This window comes from Pteropus medius, unplaced genomic scaffold (genome assembly GCF_902729225.1).
Source record: "Pteropus medius unplaced genomic scaffold, Ma_sr-lr_union100, whole genome shotgun sequence".
NCBI classification, from domain to species: domain Eukaryota; kingdom Metazoa; phylum Chordata; class Mammalia; order Chiroptera; family Pteropodidae; genus Pteropus; species Pteropus medius.
The window spans coordinates 5870169-5889770 of NW_024340698.1; the positions used below are offsets into that span (position 1 = coordinate 5870169).

The 19602-nt window shown below is 38.3% G+C and overlaps 1 protein-coding gene across 6 annotated transcripts in view; it reads right to left on the minus strand.

Moving 5' to 3' along the window:
- Window positions 1–10869: 10869 nt before the first annotated feature.
- Window positions 10870–19602, minus strand: part of LOC120612515 (integrator complex subunit 6-like) — a 61743-nt gene continuing 53010 nt past the window's right edge. For 3 of the 6 annotated variants that reach the window (XM_039875076.1, XM_039875055.1, XM_039875040.1), the window contains 4 exons: window positions 18236–18470; window positions 13179–13550; window positions 12217–12310; window positions 10870–11856 (listed from right to left, as the gene is read on the minus strand). In XM_039875076.1, coding sequence (XP_039731010.1) covers window positions 11748–11856; window positions 12217–12310; window positions 13179–13550; window positions 18236–18470 — 810 coding nt within the window. In that variant the 3' untranslated portion in view covers window positions 10870–11747. The remainder of the gene's footprint in view (window positions 11857–12216; window positions 12311–13178; window positions 13551–18235; window positions 18471–19602) is intronic. The other 3 variants (XM_039875066.1, XM_039875057.1, XM_039875050.1) reach the window with 2 other exon arrangements.

The window sequence follows — 19602 nt, forward strand, 5'->3', positions numbered from 1 at the left end:
TGTTTGTTTGCTTGCTTGTTTTCCTACCTGAAGTGGGTGTGTTACCTTTGGGACAATTTGAATTTCTGTGTCGCCCCAATGGCAGGGGTGGGATAATGGCACAGAAGTGTAATTAACATTTTTCCTTAGTCCTTCCTCATTGACACAGTGAAGAATCACAGGTCAGTGAAATTTAGAAAAGATTTATTAAAAGTATATTTTAGAAAGACAAAGCACACTCCAAGGAGGAACATAGTTTTAGTGAAGAGACCTGTAACAACCCAGCAGTGGGAATGACTGAATTATATTTGGACTGTGATGAGTGATTAATAAGGCATTCCTGGGTGATTGGCATGTGAGGTAATTTAGATTGACACTTGGCTGCTGTATAAAACACTTTGCCTAATGCACATGAGCTTTACCCTGAATTCAGTCTGCTATAATTAGATTCATGAACTTCTGGGCATAAAAATTGTATTATAATGACAGTATAATGAGGCTGAAGTTGTGGGCAGGTTAGGGTAGTACCTTCTGCACAGGTGTCTGTGGCCAGATTAGACCAGGTAAGATTATGGCCGTCCTGTCCTTTGTCTCTGGGGATGCAGGAGGGATTCTCTAACTACCAATAGGGTGTTTTTTGGGTGACCTCTAGGTTGGGACCCTATTCCCTTTTTCCCCTGTTGCTCATATCTGACTAGCTATCTAACAAGGGAATATTATTAACTCATTGTGTTATGAAAAAAACACACACACACACAAGTTTAGCTGCTGGCCACTCAAAAGCCAACACTTAAGAGACAAGTGTTGGGTAGAAAGGAAAGTTTGCTTTATTCAGGAAGCTAGCAGTTTGGGAAGACTGCGGACTAATGTCCAAAGACCATCTCTGAAGTTCTGGACCAAACGGAAGAGTTTTAAAGGGGAAGAAGGGGAGTGGGGTATTCTACAGAACTGGGAGAGAAGTCTTTGTTTCTTTAGTTATAGATAACATTTTTTCACACCAGACTCCTGGGCGCCAACAGCTGGTTGCAGCTACCTTGGAGACATTCTTTCCTTCTGCAAAACAAACTCAAATTCTCCTCAAGACCCTGAAGTTATCGCCTCCAGCTTGACAAAGAAACAGCATATCAGCAACTCAGAATTATACTGTGAGGACAAAAAGACTTGAGCATGAATAGTAGTTAACATGTGAACAAAGGCCTAATTAAGAATTAAATTACTAAATTCTAGCTGCCAAAAATACTAGGGGCATTAAAATGATAAGGGGTTCAGCTACAATCAGGTTACACTGTAGCCCTAGTTCTGTAGCAGGTCACAGGGTTCTAGCTGGCATTTATAACTATCTTCTATACTACCCATTTCTTACTCTTTTTGCCTAAGACGACGCCTAAATTGCCTAGCCTGGGGGCATGATTCAAACCTTAATTAGATCAATCTGAACCATTAGCTGTCCTGCCTAAATTGAATTGTTATAATTTTAACTTTGATTTTAATCACAAAACATGAAAATACTAGAAAAGCTCCAAACATTTCAGACATATTCCTCCTTAGTGTCTCGTATAGTTGTAACTCAATTTCCTTTGACAGTTAGGTTCCATCTCCCCAACTGTACAGGAACTCCATTTTTTGCCTGTTGATTGAGAAAGATGAGCATCCCAATGTGACCAGTTGGCAGTATCTCCTTCCAGTTTAGTCATTCTTAGGGCTCTTGTTGAAAATAGTTCTCCTTTAGAATGAAGACTTCAAATACAGTAGAGTCTAAAGTTGTGGAGAAATGAAACAAAATTTTGCTACATGATACCTAGAAGTAATAGTGAGAGGAAGACTTCACATTGCCACCCTTCATTAATGAAGGTGTGAATCAGCTCCATATCCTGGATGTGGAGACAGAGCATTGCCACCTCCTAAGTTATACTGCCTCAGCCCCACAAGGTACTGCTGCCCAGTTAGAACCACAACTGTGGCTTCAAAAGATCATTCAATTGTTTCTTTGAAACTACCACTTCAGGATGATGGGGTAGATAATAAAACCAGTAAATTCCATGAGCATGTGCCCTGAGCATAAGTTCCTTGTTTATAAGTGATGCTGTGTGGAATACCATGATAGTAGATAAGTAATTTTCTAAGTCCACAAATATTGGTTTTAAGAAAGTTGGAGAGGAAGATACATATCCAGAATAAATGTCTATTTGAGTACAAACAGAAGCTGCCGTTCCCCAATGGAAACAGACCAAAATAATCAACCAGCCACTTGCTAGCTGACTGACCACTCTGGGATATGTGCCATATTGGGTGCTCACTGCTGGTCTCTGCTGCTGGCTGATTGAGCAGTCAGCAGTGTGTATATCAAAATCAGTCTTGGTGAGTGCAAGTTCATGTTTGTGACCCATACATAATCTACATCCCTGCCTCCATGATCATGATGCACCATTGCTGCTTGGAAGATGGAGGGGTGCACCTAAAGAAGTATGGGGGCAGTCCTAGGAGCTCAGAGTGGCCTCAGCTGAGACAGCAAGAAAATAGGGAACTCAGTCATACAGTCTTAAGAAACTAGGCTTGCCAATAACCTTAAAGAGCTTGGAAGAAATTTCTCTGAGTCTTCACTTAATGAGTGACACCGAGACTTTGATTTCATGAGACCTTAAGCAGAGAAACCAATCAAACCAGCCTGGGCTTCTGACCTACAGAACTGTCTGATGATATACTTGTATTTTTTCACACTGCTATATTTGTGTTGATTGGTATGCAGCAATAGAACTCTAATACAGGTGGTAATGTACGGAGGGGGCAAGAGAATTAAATGTTAAATCAAGCTATATTCAGAGCTTGCAATGTGTTGCTGCCAGACTCTGGGAAACCTGTAGAACAGAGGAAGATTCCTGCTGGGATTACTAACAAACCATTTACCCATATCGTGAAGGGAAAACAGATAAGTAGAGTCTTTAAGTCTTGACCTACACACAATAAACACAATCATTCATTCCCTAGGCTAAAACCATGGAGAACCTGTGGATCAAAGGCTAGCACACTCTTCAGGCTACATGTCCTTAATTTCAACTCTATACCCATACTATCAAAGGAAAATGGGTCAACAAAGTCTTTAAACTGTGATTCATAGAAACTAAGAATGATACATAAACTGAAATCCGTGAACACTCATGGTCTTTGTCTCTGTCCTTCCCATTGTCTTTTCTCTTTGTCTCTCTGTCCCTTGGCTCTCTCACTCTTTGTATCTGAGAGGAGACCATGCTCTGTCTATGGAGCATCAGTCCTCTAATAAACTTTCCTTTTGACTCTAATTCTGGCGTGCCCTCAAATTTTTTCCTGTGCTCCACTAAAAACGCATTCTCTCTTAGTGCAGGACTGTAATCTGCTCAGGAGGGATTTGCCCTGTCCTGCATCACCTGCATATTGTGAAGTAAAAACTGGAAATCAGGCATGATGTTTTTTTTTTCCTAGTCAACTGATCACAGAGGGCTCCCCATGAGGTCATAGGTTCAGGGTCATAGAACTTTCTCTTTTTCTGGGTCACACACCAAGCTAGCAGATTTTCAGGTCACTTGTCATTGAGTACCACATGGCAATGAGTTATATGTTAAGATCAGCACCTAGTAGGCCCAATTCATTGTTGTGACCCTTTTTAGTGGTAAGAAAGTCAAGATGTTGAAACTTGCTGTTTACTTATGAACACTATCTTGACATTTCCCAGACTACTAGATCACTAAAAATTTCACTAATTGGAAGGCCTCAGATTTTGTGTGAAATATTTAACACATTCTGTCTTTCAAGTGTGTTGTCAATGTGTCTACATTAGTTGTTACCTCTTTCTCAAATAGAATAATACCATTAATGCAAAAAGAAAAAAAAAGAGTGTCACTTCTAGTGTAAGGAGAAGGTGATCAAAGTCTCCAAGCACTAGGATATGACATAAGCCTAAAAGAGTTGATAAAAGCCTGAGATAAGAAATGATGGTGCATTGTTGACCTTTTCAGTCGAAGCCAAACTCTTTCTGGTGATATTCACTGATAAGGGAAAAAGCATTTGTGCAATCAATATTGTATACCAGGTGCCGGGGAATGGATTGATTGTTAAAACAACAAAACCACATGTAGAAAAGCAGCTGCAATGGGATTATTATAATTAGCTGTCATTCTCCAAGATCTGTCTCTTCCTGTATAGGAAGAATAAGTATATTGAAAGGGATGTCATAAAGTAACCACCCCGCACCTTTCACCTTTGATGGTGCCACAATTACTCCAGCCCCTTCAAGATGAAATGTTGGTTTTGGTTTACTTTCTTTATAGGTAGGTAGTTCTAGTGGCTTCTACTTGGTTTTTCCTACCATAGTAGCCCTCATTTAATGGGTCAGAGAAGCAAAGTGAGAATTCTGTCATTCTGAATATGTCTACTCTAAGTATACATTCTGCATCTGAAGAAATAACCAGAGAGTAAATTCAGGGACTAACCACTGAATGGACATGAGGTAAAACCCCATTGGTTCCATGACTTCCATAAGCCACTTCTCTGACCTGTGAACCACAGAGAAGTTTTCCTTCTCCAAACATTAATGTCATTTCAGAGCCAGCATCAAATAATCTCTTAGAATTCTGATTACTTAACTTTTCACCATTGCACATCACCCTAGTAATTGGCTACAGGTTGGGATAATGATTAACAACATAAATATTTAGCAGTGTACCATGGCCCTTCCTAGAGGGCAAGCTAACAGTAATTTCTGACTAATAGAGAAGAGCCAATACAGAGCTCTTCAAAGATGTCTGGGCTCCCTCTAGAAAGCAATGTATCACAGTTTTGGTGAAAATTTTATCCTCTGGACTGAGGTGAGTGAACACATCTTATATGATAAATTCACTCTAACGTTCCAATCTTCTTAAGCCTTTGGATTTCTCCCTCTGTAGTGCACCAAAGAAGTTCTTGCACTTTTCCTTAAGTAAGTCCTTTGGGACATTTTTCAGTTAACCAACTGCAGTAAATTAAAATGTTTATGTACCTCCAATATTCATGTCCAAATCCTAATGCTTAATGTGATAGTATTAGAATGTGGGAACTTTGGAATGTGATTGGGTCATGAAACAGGAGGCCTCATGAATGGGTTTAGTGCCCTTATAAAAGACACCCCAGAGAGGTCCCTTCCCTGTTCCACCATGTGAAGACACAGCAAAAAGACATCTATGAACAAGGAAGTAGGCCTTCACCAGACACTAAATTTGCCAGTGCCTTGATTTAGACTTCCCAGTCTCCAGAACTATGAGAAATAAATATTGTTCAAGCTACCAGTCTATGGTATTTTTGCTAGAGCAGCAGCCTGAATGAACTAAGACATCGACCAAGTAACTATAAGAGGCTTCCCTAGTCCTATGAAGCAAAAACATTGAATCCAGAGTCTCAATATCAACAAATTTGGTTTGATTCAACTGTATTTTTCTTCTACCTTCATGCCTCACCCTAAAGAACTATTTCCACATGTATGCACAGGATTTTGTGCATACAGATTTAAAAATTATGCAGTTCTTTATGACGACTTCTGCACCTCTGCAGAGTCACACTTTACCACTTACTTTTTGGCATGTGGGAACTTGAGGCTCATTATAGGATTTTGAGGGAAAGAGAGGTGGTGGATGCAGCTTCTGAGGAAGATCAGCTGTGTCTTGCAAGGCTGTTACTTCAGGTGAGACTATTACAGATTTTTCAGGCAAAGAGGAAGTAACCTCCAGACAAAAGGGAGTTTTGCTTCTACCGGAATATCATTTCACAGAATGTAAGGATTCAAAGTATCCAGCTCCATCAGAGTCTGAATCTATGTCCCATTATAATTTTCAGGATCTTGTTCATTCCTAATCAGTGCCCTCAAGATAACTGAAGAGACCTTGAGAATGTGTGAATTCAGCTTGTGTTATAATTCAGCCAATTGCAGAATTAGACTGGTTTCCCCAAATCTTGGCCCTGCAGCTCTGGGAGATAGCTATAGCTAGTTCATAAATACCTTTCAGGTCCTTTGTGTAGACCTTGAGATTGGACTTTAAGGACCTGAGCACATTTTCTTAAGTTCTCCAGCACATTTAGGGCAAACAATCATTTCTATTATACTCTTAATTTTGACTGAAATGTTCACAGGTGGCATATACTTGCTCGTCCATGCTTTTTATAGGAACTTGGTTGTAAGTATCAAACATGATAATTTGAGAAACTTCTTTCTACTTTTTGCAAAGAACTACCAGTCCCCTTTAAAAACTGGAATGTCACTAATGGCTTTACATTTAATCAGATTAAAGGAGGAATTCCAAAAACTCAAGACAATCTCAAAGAACTCATGTTCTTTAGTACCACTTTCAGTACCAAAATCACATCTGAGAATATATGTTCTGTAGAAATTTTATCTAAAATAATTGGTTTAAAGCAGAGGCAATATCAGTATTTTGTAACACATCAGAATTATGTTTGGACCTTTTAAAACTGAGTCATTAATTTTCCTTTATGCAGTCTTACCCAAATTTACAAGTAGCCTTGAGGTTTTTATTGAACACCAGTCACAGTGGCATCCTACAAAAGAAATTTCAGTAAGCTAAAGTTAAATAAAAAGCATTATATATCACCACTTGGCAAGAGAAATTGTTGCACATGGCAATTCTCTACTCAAAAATGGGATTGGCAAAGTATACTTTAAAAATGTGATTGTTGAGTTTGCTTCTATTAAAGCCAAAATGTAAAATTATAATATATTCCATTTGGGATATAAAAAATATTCGAATTGAAAATAATATTGTGAGTTTTGGTATACCTACTTTTCAATGACTTTGATGTTCTAGGGAAAAAGCCCATTACATAATTTCATCAAACACTTATATAGCGTACACTCCAATATGAATCAGCACAGCACTAAGGCAGGGGATTCAAGCTCTCCACTTCGAGGCATCATGATTGCCCTGGCAATACAAGAAGGAGAGAAAAGTGGAAATAGGAAAAAGTGGTTCCAAAAAGAAAGGTTTTCCCTGACATTCTCAGCTGACATCTCGCTGTCAAGAATTGTGTCAAAGAACTATCCCTCACTGCAAGGGAGGGTAATATTTTTTAAAGGACACATGGCCATCCAAGGCAAAATCAGAGTTCCAATAATGAGGAAGAAAGAGGAATGAATATTGGGTAGACAGGTAGCGGTACTTGTGCACACAGAACAAACACTGAACCAAGAAACAAACCAATTGTCCGCAAATTGTAGTGCTATGATGGAAACAAAGGGCTGAAAGAGAATATTACTAAGGTTACTAGTTTACATAAGGTGACAAAAGGCTTCCCTGTGGAGGTGGGATTTGAGGAAAGAGAAGAAGGATGAAAAGATATAAGATACAGTGATTCCTGCAGAGGAAAGAGCTAGTGCAAAGGACCAGCAGTGAATGAATGCCTTCCATGTTTGCAGATGACATGATACTATATAGAAAGACCTCTAAAGAGTCTTCCAAAAACTATTAGAATTGATAAATAAATTCAGTAAAGGAGTAGGATACAAATTGATATTCAGATATCGGTTGCACTTTTATACACCGATAATGAACTATCAGAAAGAGAAATATGGAAAACAATCCCATTTATGACTGCATCAAGAAAAAACCAAAATACTTAGGAATAAATTTAACCAAGGAGGTAAAAGACCTGTACACAGAAAATTATGACATTGAAGAAAGGAATTGAAAAGATACAAATAAATGGAAGCATATACCATGCTCATGGATGGGAAGAATTAACATAATTAAAATGTCCATACTACCCAAAGCAATCTATAGATTCAGTGCAATGCCTATCAAAATATCAATGGCATTTTTCACAGAACTAGAATGAATAATCTTAAAATTTATATGGAAGACCCCAAATTAACCACAAATAACCACAGCAGTCTTGTGAAAGGAGAACAAAGTTGGAGGTAACATACTACCTGAGATCAAACTATACTACATGGCTGTAGTAATCAAAACAGAATGGTACTGGCATTGAAACAGACACATAGATTAATGGAACAGAGTAGAGAGCCCAGAAATAAACCAATGCCAGTATGGTCAATTAATCTATGACAAAAGAGGCAAGAATATACAATGAGGTAAAGACAGTCTCTTCAATAAATGGTGTTGGGAAAATTGGACATGCAAAAAAAAAAATGAAACTACACCACTTTCTTATACCATATACGAGAATAAACACGAAGTGGATTAAAAACTTAAATATAAGACCTGAAACCGTAAGACTCCTAGAAGAAAACATAGGCAGTTAACTTGCTGACACTGCTCTTAATAATTTTTTTTTCTGATAATTCTCCTAGGGCAAGGAAAACAAAAGAAAAACTAAACAAATAGGATTACATCAAACTAAAAATGTTCTGCAAAGAAAACCATCAACAAAATGAAAAGACAGCCTACTGAAAGATATTCACCAATGATACATCTGGTAAAGGGTTAATATTCAAAATATATAAGAAGTCATACAATTAGAGACCAAAAATGCTTTGATTAAAAAATCAGCAGAGGACCTGAACAGACGTTTCTCCAAAGAAGACATACAGATCACCAATAGACATATGAAAAGATGCTCGACATCATTAATCACCAGAGAAATGCAAATAAAAACCTCAGTTAGATATCACCTCACATCTGCCAGAATGGCTATCATCAATAAATCAACAAAGAGCAAGTATTGGTGAGGATGTGGAGAAAAGGAAACCCTCGTGCACTGTTGGTAGTATTGCAAATTGGTGAATCCACTATGGAAAACAGTATGGATGATTCTCAAAAGATTAAAAGTAGAACTATGTTATGACCCAGCAATTCTACTTCTGGGTATTTATCTGAAGAAATCCAAAACACCAATTTTAAAAGCTATATGCACCCCTATGTTTATTACAGCATTATTTACAATAGCTGAGATATGGAAGCAACTTAAGTGTCTATCAATAAAGGATCGGATAAAGGAGTGGTACATTTATACAATGGAATATTACTTGGCCATGAAAAAAATGAAATCTGACCATCTGTGACAACATGAATGAACCTGAGGGTGTTATACTAAGTGAAATAAGTCAAACAGAGAAAGAAAAGTACTATATGATTTAACTTACATGTGAAATTTAAAAAACGAGACAAACAAGCAAAACAGAAACAAGTTCATAGAGAACAAACTTATAGTTGTTATCTTATTGTGGTTTTGATTTGCATGTCTCAAATGACTAATGAAGTTGAACAACTTTTCATGTGCTTTTTGGCCATTCATATATGTTCTTTGAAGATATCTTTTTACATCCTTTGCCCATTTTCTTAGATTGTCTTTTTGTTGCAGAGTAGAAAGAATTATTTTATGTTATGGATACTAGACTCTTATCAGAAGTATACTTTCCAAATATGTTCTCCCATCCTATGGGTTGTTTTTTCATGTTCTGATAGAGATTTTTGATGAACAAAAGCTTTTAATTATGATGAAGTCAAATTATCTATATTTTCTTTTTGTTGCTTGTGCTTTTGTTATATTTAAGAAACTATTGCCAAATCCAAGGTCATGAAGGTTTACTCCAAAGTTCCTTTCTACTAGTTTTATGATTTTACCTCTTATATTTAGGTATTGGTTTATTTTTAGTTAATTTTTATATATGGTATGAGGTGAGGGCCCAATTTCTGTTGGTTTCTAGTTTGACTCCATTATGGCAAAGAAGTTACTTTACATGACTTCAATCTTTTAAAATTTATTAAGACTTGTTTTGTGGATTAATATATGATCAGTCCTTGAGAATACTACATGAGCACTATGTACTCAGCTGTTGTTGGGTGTGGTGGTGTTTTACAGGTGTCTATTAGATCTAATTGGTTTATAGTGTTGTTCAAGTCCTCTATTTCCTTATTGATCTTTTAACTAGTTGTTCTATTATTGTGCTGAGCCTAAAGATTAGCAGAGGTGAAATCCTATGATCTTCTCAGGTCTTTTCTTACTCTGAGTTCTGCCCAGGGAATGCACATGGTTTTCTAGATACACAAGTATACATGGGAGCATTTAAAAATATCTCCAAAGTATCTCACTCCCCAGTTTTTCCTCCCAGGATTTTGGCATGTCTATTGTTTGTCATACACAGCAGCAGCTTATTCACTTGCTTTTCGATGTTTTTTTTTTTTTTGATGTTAATAATTTTTATTTCATTTTTAAAGTTTATTGGGGTAACATTGGTTAATACAATTATACAATTTTCAAGTGTATATTATAATTTGACATCTATATATGCTATTGTGTGATTACCATCCAGAGTCCAACTTCCTTCAGCTACCAAATATTTCAATGTTTTTGAGGACCATCCTCCACATAGCACATTTTCTATCCTAAGAGAGTTTGTTGTTAGGTGAAACAAAAACAATTCTCTTGTGTCAGTCCTTCAGGGAGCACCACCCCTCCCCCCAGGTTCAAACAAACAAACACAGCTCCTTGGGAATAAGGCCCACTCTTCTCCCTCCAGAATCAGGAACCCACAGGTGGAATGCAGGCTGTCATCTTCAAAACCACTGCTATACCAGGGAGGGGAATGGGTAAAGAATAAGTTAAAATGCCATGAACTCTACTATCATGAGTCAATGCCTTTTCTCCTGACTCAGCATTTATTTGGTTGTTGTAAACCTTTGACTATCTTTCAGAATTCCAATAAACTTGACTCTGACAGGTTTTTCTAGTGTTTTCAGTGTTTCTGATGAGAGAGTGACCCCTAGAATACCCTACTCCATCATTTTCACCACCATCACTCAGTTCTGTGACTGACATTTTAAAATTTAAATCCATATGTTAACATCTTAATTTCAGAGTGTGTACTTATTTTCTTAAAGGAACAATAAATTACAAGAAAGACAAAATTAGAAATTTCTCTAGCATTAATAAACTTGTGAAAATCAATAAAATGATTTATTTTATATATGCAAAGTCAAAATATCTTTGTACACATAATTTTTGCAAATTAATGCAAACTGTTCCATATAAACCTTTGTATAAACATTAAAGGAAATATATACATTATTTTTTCTTTTAGTGCTTTCAAAGCACAGAATGTTCAAGTCCACCTGTAGACTTTCTGTCATCACATGAAAGAACAAATGTCAGGAGTTGAGGCTGCCTCAGGTGCACTTTGTAATGTCTCTAGACAAAATAGAAGAGATTTGGAGGTAGATTGTTTGGTGACTCTCCCTGTCCCCTCCCACAGAGAAATAAGTTACCCAAGTAGCAGCTTTCTTATTCTTTGATTCAAACTGTCCTGAATATTGCATGCTTTAAAAGGCACAACTAGGAATTGTTGAAAACTCTGTTCGGCACACACAAGATTACCAGTTGTATTCTGAACAGCCATTCTTTCTAAAGGGTAAGTGCACCAAATAGTGCTCCACTTGCAGGTGGCCCTTATTCACTCTGGAAATGCCCGGAAGAGCAAAATTCAAATGAGTGAACCCTTATTACCTGTGGTAGGGGTGACAATGTTTACTGAATTTAACTTGCTGCATTAATAACATTACTTTCCTCAATTGGTAAAAGAAACAACAAAACAACAAATCAATACTTTCAGAGAAAATTCTTAGGGTAAAGCCAGCTTTTACTGCCAGAGACTCACAAAATAAAAAAAAAAATCTCCACTGCTTTTTCTTAGCTTCTAGAAGGCAATTGACTAAAACATTCTAAGAAGCTTCAACAATATCTTGTCCCATCCTATAGCTCAAAACACTTGTCCTTTTTTCTCCTTGGTCTTTGCATTAACATGATGATCTGCTGTTGATGTGATTAACGTTGTTGAGAAGGTGGTAGGAATCTATTTTTTCGAGTACCTTCTCAAGGTGCTGAATTAAGACTCGTCTTTTAAACCTAAAAATGAAGATAAATTTCATTAACCAAAAGACACTTAAAGCACTTGTGATGTGCAAGGCACTGTATGAGGTAATCTACATAGAATAAAAATATTTCTTCACGTAAAGATAGGGTTCAGCAAATACTAACAATGCCAATTGCGGGCCCAAGCTCACCTCAGATTGAGATGAGCCCTCAAGGCTCCAGAGTTGGGTGAATGAGTTGGACTCAGATAATATCAATCTAAAGGCCTCTGGAGACTATCTTAACTATGTGTGAGGGCGAAAGTTTGATAACAGCAAGGCAAAGCCTATTCCTCCTCTTGTCCTGCATTGGGCCCTACTGTTTAAAAAGAACAAAGTTCCTCTTTATACCCACCTTGCGGCTTCCTTGATGGTAAATTCAACAAATTGCTTCTTGACTGCAAGAGGTCCTTGCACTCCTTCGAGCAAAAGGAAAATTCTTTCATATTCTGAAGATATTTAAAAAACACACTTCAATATTTAAAAAATATGAATGGGAATAAAATTCAGTCTTTACACATCCTCAGTAATCATTCTTCATGGGTGAAAAGTTAGATATAGTTTGTATTTTAAACACTCAGATCAAAACATCTGCACATATCACTAAGGAATGCTTGTAAACACAAATCAAACGTGGTAGGTTGAATAATAGTCCCCAAAGTTGTCCACGTCCTAATCCCCAAACTTGTGGATATGTTACCTTATATGGAAAAAGGGACTTTACTTTGATGATGTAATTAAGTTACGGATCTTGAGATGGGGAGATTATCCAGGTTTGTGCGTGTAGGCCCAAATAATCACAAATATCCTTATAAGACAGAGGCAGTAGAGTTAGAGTGAGAGAAAAGATGTAAGGATGGGAACAGAGATTAGAGAAGAGAGAAGGTGCTAACATTGCTGGTTTGAAGACAGAGAAAGGGGCCATGATCTAAGGAGCACATGCAGCCTATAGAAGTTGGAAAAGGCAAGGAAACAGATTCTCCCCAGACCCTCCAGAAGGACTGCTGGCCTTCCAACACCTTTGTGTTTGCCCAGTGAAAATTATTTCAGAATTCTGATTTCCACAAGTTTAAGATAATAGAGTTTTGAGCCACCAAGTTTGTGGTAATTTGTTATAGCAGCAAAAGAAAACAAGTACAATAAGTAAGGGGAAAAAGAACAAAAAGTATATTGGTTCTTTTCAGTCAAAGCAAGAGGAATCACTTTAAATTATGCTTCCCAAAAATGCACCTCAAGAGATAGCTTGAATCTATCCTGAATTATACAGTGAGAAGAACCTCCCATTACATTATTGATAGATATTCTTTCACTACTTACTTCGTCCAAATTTTCGAACTTCCTTCATTAATTGATGTTTTATGTCAGCATTGATTCCTTGTGCCATAGCAGGAGTTATTTGCAATGTATTTGGCACAGTTCCCAAAGTAGATGTTATTGAGACTTTTTGATCATCTGCAGAGACACTGAAGTTTTTGTTTTCTCCTATAACTGCATTACTACCAGGTTTGTGAATCAGGCCATCTTTCCGTAGACTAATGAAGTCTTCAGACAGAGAATCTAATTGGTTGTTTGGAATACCATCTCCTACCATATTCATAAGCTCTGGTGCAGATTTTGACAAGAAGCCATCAGATAGAATTTGAACATTTTCCATCTTCTCCTCATAGACATCATGAGTAATGGTAGCATCTGGAAACCAAATTAAGAAGTTGAACTGTGAGGTAGGTGCATCATACCAGTCCCACAGGTAGATACCAGTGCTCCTCAGTTTTGAGGAAAGTATTTGTTTCATAAAGCAAGAGAATGTAACAGATGGAGTCTGAGACCCCTCAACTTGAGCTCAGGAAGATAAATAACAAAACCATTTTCTTCCCTTCATAGCACTATGAATACACGTGGAAACTAAGACAGTACAACTAATAAACATTCTGAGGTCTCTGGCACTCATGTTTTAGTGGTAGCTTGCGCTTTACAAGCTAGAAAGCAGCAAGTCTTACTTAATGTCATGATTTCTGTAATTTACCTATAAAATGTCATATTTTACTGAGCTTGATAAAAAGACTATGTGGGCCCCCTTCGACTTTCCTCCTTTCTACCTCAAAAGTTCTTAGAAAACAGAGATGGCCGTTAGGTGTGAAGGCTCTATATGCACTCCACCAAAAACTCTTGTCTGTATATGATTCTCATCATTCTCTTTGGTGTCAAAGAATTGGGTTTCTTTTTACTTCAAATCTGACACCCCTACTTCATTTACTCATCCCCTTCTGTGCCAGGCCCCATGGCAGGAGATGGGGAATAGCAGTTGGAATAAGACAGACAGAAACAACCCCTACTCTTATAGAACTTATATCTTATAGGGTAGTCAAACTTTTAAGTGCACAATGAGCAAATGAAATAATGACAATTTGAATTTCTGTTAGGGAGAAGTAAGCAAGGATGTAACAGACAATAGCAGGGGCAGCCTCAGTAGACGAGGTGGTCAGGCAGGGTTTGCTGAAGAGGTGTCCTTGGGGCAGATTCTGGAGGAGGAGAAAGAGCTGACTCTGTACACATGCAGAGGAAGAATTCCAGGCTTGTGATAAGAGCAAGCGCAGGGGCCCTAGGAGGGTCTCAGCTGGAACCATAAAGGATAGAGGCAGAGAACGAGGAGAACATGGATAGGATTTGTATTAGGAGAGGATGGCAGAGCCACATTGTGCAGAGCTTGAAGTTAGAGTTGGGAGTTCAGATTCTGTTGTGAGTACATAGGAAGTTGATAATGGGTTTTCAGGACGGACATGGGAGAGCAGAAAATGGGTTAGATGAGAAGATGGGCAGCCTGGTAATCAAATAAGAAGCTACTAGGGGGAGAGAGAAAAAAAATGGTGTAGATGATAGAGGCTCTGTTCATCCCTCAGGCATCCAAATCAAAGTTGTGAAGAAGCAGCAGCAAGGAAAAATTGCCTGAGATCTAGATGAACAAGCCATACAACTAGTGAGAGAACTACGAAATCACCCTGCAACAGCAGAAGGTAGGACTGGGTGAGGACGCGGGGCTGCCCGGTCCAGAGTGGCTGAGACAGAGGCTGCAGCAGTGGCAGACGCCTCTTAAAGGGGCCGTGTCCACAAGTGGATTTCCGCGGTGACAGACCTGCTCGCTCTGAGCACCAGTGCTCATTTGGCTGTGCGCGGGGTGCACCAGGGACTTAAGGGAGACATTGTTGGAGTGAGGGCTGAGGTGAGACTCGCTTGGTACAGAAATGCCAGTGCTATCCACCGTTCTCCGTTGAGCCCTCCCCCTACCAGTGCACCTGACACACCGCTGCCATAGCTGTGACATCATAAAACTGGATAATGGAGGTTGCTCCACCCAGAGGATTCCCTGAAATCCCACCTCCCCAACTCGAAGCCCCACCCAAGACATATCAAGGTGTATTCTCAGGGAGTCAGGTGCTCCTTGCTGAGACACACCCTGGTGGAGGCAGCTGGCCTCAGTTTCTGTGGACTGCTTGCTGAATCTTAACAGGTGGCCCTGGAGGAGCACAGGCTGGGGCTAAATTTGGCCTGCTGCTGAACCCTTCTCAGGACTGTGCCACTGGACACCTACTTCAAAAATCCACACTAATAAAACCGGGAGACTTAGGAGCTTTGCTTAGTACATAGAAACAGACACGGAAAGGCAGCCAAAATGGGAAGACAAAGAAGCAGAAACCATATGAGAGAACAGAACAGAGATCCAGAAATAATGGAGTCAAGCAATATAACAGATGCAGAGTTCAAAACACTAGTTATAAAGATGTTCAATGAACTTTTGGGAAGTGTAGAGAACTCCAACAAAGAGGTAAAAAACATAAAAATGGAAACGGAAATTATAAAAGGAAACCAGTCTGAAATAGAGAACACATTATCTGAGATGAGAAGTATATTAAATGGAATAAAGAAAGGAATAAACAAAGTGAATAAAAAAGAGGATCAAATCTATCTAGAGGACAGGAAAGCCAATCAGGACACTTAATCAGAATAGCAAGAAAAAAAAAATGGCAAGACTACAAAAATAATTTAAGGGGGATATGGGACATTATTACGGCTTCAAATATTAGTCTGATCGGCATAGCAGAAGAAAATTAAGATGGTGAACAGCTGTTTGAAGAAATAATGATAGAAAACTTCCCTAACTTGGTGAAGGAAATGGACATAAAACCCCAGGAAGCTCAGAGAATTCCAAAAATCAGGATCCAAAGAGGCCCACACCAAGAGACATCATAATTAAAATGCCATAGGTTAAATACAAAGAAAGAATATTAAAAGCAGCAAGAGAAAAAGAAATAATTACTTATAAGGGAACACCCATAAGACTGGCAGCTGATTTCTCAAAAGAAACTATGCAGGACAGAAGGGCTTGGCAAAAAATATTCGACAGGATGAAGACCCAGGATCTACAACCAAGAATAATTTATCCAGCAAAGCTATCATTTAGAGTCGAAGGACAGATAAAGAGTTTCCCAGACAAAAATAAGCTAAAGGAATTTATCACCACCAAGCCAGTATTACAGGAAATGTTGGAGGGACTTCTTTAAGAAGAAAAAAACATGTATCAAAAACAGGAATAAAGAATGGTAACAACTACATTCCTATCAATAAGTACCTTAAATGGAAAAGAATTACGTGCTCCAACCAAAATATAGAGTGGCTGAAAGCATAAGGAAACAAGACCCCTACCTATGAAAAGGAAGGGGATGGGAAAAGATATTGCTGTGATGAACCTAGGAGGTATTTAAGTCAGATAGAGGAAGATAAACAATATATGATTTCACTTATGTGTGGAATTTAAGCAATAAAAAGAACTAATCAAAAAATAATAATAACTGTTACATTTTGTCATTTTTGGTGATTATAAAGATGGAAGCATACTTTAAGTATGACTTTGGGTAAGTTAACATCTTAGTGCCTCAGTTTTCTCATAAGGAAATGGGAATGTTGTGAGTATTAAATAAATTAATACATAAAGAAAAAAGAAGAAGCTACTATAGTAGCTTTATGACATGATGGCAGCATAGACTGAGGAACAGAGAGAAATGGTGGGATAGAATAATTATATTTGTCGTCAAGTTCTCTGGACTTAATAATGGATGGAAGTGAGAGAAGAATAAAAGAGAAGTCATGATGACTCTATAGTTTTTCACCTGAACTGCTTGGTAAATAGTGCCAGGGGTGTGCAGGTGCTAGTGCACAACTGCTCACAAGAGTCGATTGTGCCCAACTCTTCCTGATCTGGTTCAGTGACCTCATATTGATAGCTTGACATTGATAATGTTGGCATTATACTGCAAACACTACAATCTAGGACTTCTCCACCCTTCCAATCCCCTCACCCATGGATAGTCGTCTGTCACAGCTTTACCAGCACACTGGTAGATGGTGTCATTACCTGCACTGGGGAAGGTTGCAAGTAGACCTGTGTTGGTGAGAGGAAAGGTCTCTAGGAGTTCAGTAGAAACAAATGAAACCTACTGAGTTTTATATGCCTATTAGTCACCTAAGTGAAGATACCATGTCCACAGTTAAATTTGAATCTGAAGTTTAGAGCAAGTTGTAGTCTAGAGGTATAAATATCTGAGTTGTTGAAATGTGTATCTTATTTAAAACCCAAAGTCTACATGGGATCACCTAGGGAGAGACTGCAGTGAAGAGGAGGGTCCAGAATTGAGCTTTGTGTCCCTACACTATTTAGAGGTGGGAAAGAAGGGGAGAAACCAGAAAAAGAGGATGAAAAAGTGTCACTATTAAAGGGAGAAAAAAGAACAGGAGTTTGTGGTGTCTGGGAACCCTGAGAAAGTTTCTGTTGGGGAGGTAGTGAAAAACTTTGTCAAATGATGCTAACAAGTAATGGCAACACACGACAGACACTGGGGACCTTGAGGAGATCTGTTTCAGTGAAGTAGAGGAGGGAGAGCCTAACTGCACTGGGTTAGAGCATAAAGAAGAAATGAGGACACAAAGAGCAAGTGTAGACCCATCTTCTTATTGAACCCATTTGCTTCTACTGCCTTGGAAACCTGCTCTATCATTCTGACTTGTGCAGCATCTCCAAATGTTTGTACCTCATTATGCCTTGTCATGGCAAGGCGATCATGCTCATATCTTTCCATTTTTCTATCTTGTGTTAATTACTATGTAAGTATGGATCTTTTCCCCCCTCATTGAAATTGAGATCCTTGAAACAGGGTCTCTGCTCCCCCCAGGGCCCTCTGTACCTACCACATTGATGATTTCATAATGGTTTACTTAATAAACTAAACTGAATACAAAATAAATTAATGCAAAGGAAAATAAAATTGTTTATAGTGTTTTAGTCCTCTAGGAGCCATAAGGAAATCACAACCACTACTCTATACCTGTATGTACAAGGGTGGGTTTTATGAGGTTTGGATAAGATGGGAACCACGAGGCTGAGGGTGGTCCCTTTCTGCCCACATGGTTAGTTACAGTAGGTGGTGTTTGTGGTTTCCTCAACAGCAGGGACATACTCCGCCTTCTCTTAGATGACAGAGGGTTGTTGGGTTCTCCAGGACGTTTCACTTTGTTTTGTGGCCCTGCTACAAACTCATCTGTTTCATCAATCATCATTCCCTAAAAAACATCATTGAACATATTCCATTAAAAACAATACTGCAAGCACTCTTCATATGCTACACAATCATGTATTACATCACCAGTATAGGCCTTAATCACGGGCCAAAGATTTATCATGTCCCACACAGACTCTGTTCTTAGAAAATGCTACTCAATTTTAATCCAGTCTAAGTGGAACAAGTAGGAAACTAAAACGTAAGGTGTTGGCCAAGGTCAAGCATAACATAATCCTGATTAACCAGAAGGCTTGAGGAATGAGCAACTCTCAGCAACCAAAATGGGAATAAACCCACAGTTACCTTTCTGAAGAAGTACAAACCATTTTGAATCAACACTTGATAAGAGAAATCATCCCTTTTTGTGTGCTTTTGTGTCTCAAATTCATCATTAAGAAATACTGATTAACACTGTACAGAATGCTGCATGTACATGGTGAAGAACAGGTAGATGGAAAATGTAATTACCTCAAAGAGATTCAAATATGTCCACTTTGGTGCTGTACAGAAATGAGGGGCTTTTCATTCTTGGGGATATATAAAAGATGAGAACCAGCAGTATAGAAGGTCAGCTAAAAGCTGTTCTCATCCAAGGATAGCCCAAGAATATATGCTACCATTATTTGAATAAAATCATGATAAATGACTTTTACAAAGCATTTTCTAAAGGAAAACACAACAGAAAGGGGAAAACATATTTGCTAGCATCTATTACATGTCCAGGAATGTTCTAAACAGTATAGATGTACTAACTCAATCCTCCACAGAGCTTTATGAGATAGGTGTAATAATTATCTCTAGTTTTGCAAATGAGGAAGCCAAGACACAGAAAGAGTCAGAAAAATTCCAATTAATTGAATATTGGAGTGAAGTGGAATACTTTTCAGTCTAGTTTTGTTACAGAACAGATTACTGCATGTTCTTAATAACAATGGTCTCCTCCGTCAGTGCAGATATAATCTCTTTTGTCTTCATGCTTAAATGGTCAGTCTCTCTCTCTCTCTCTCTCTCTCTCTCTCTCTCTCTCCCCTCTCCTCTCCTCTCCCTCTCCCTCTTCCTCTCTCTCTTACACACACACTACTCACATTTAGATCTCTAGTAGGACAATTCAAACAAAGTAACATCACCTAGTA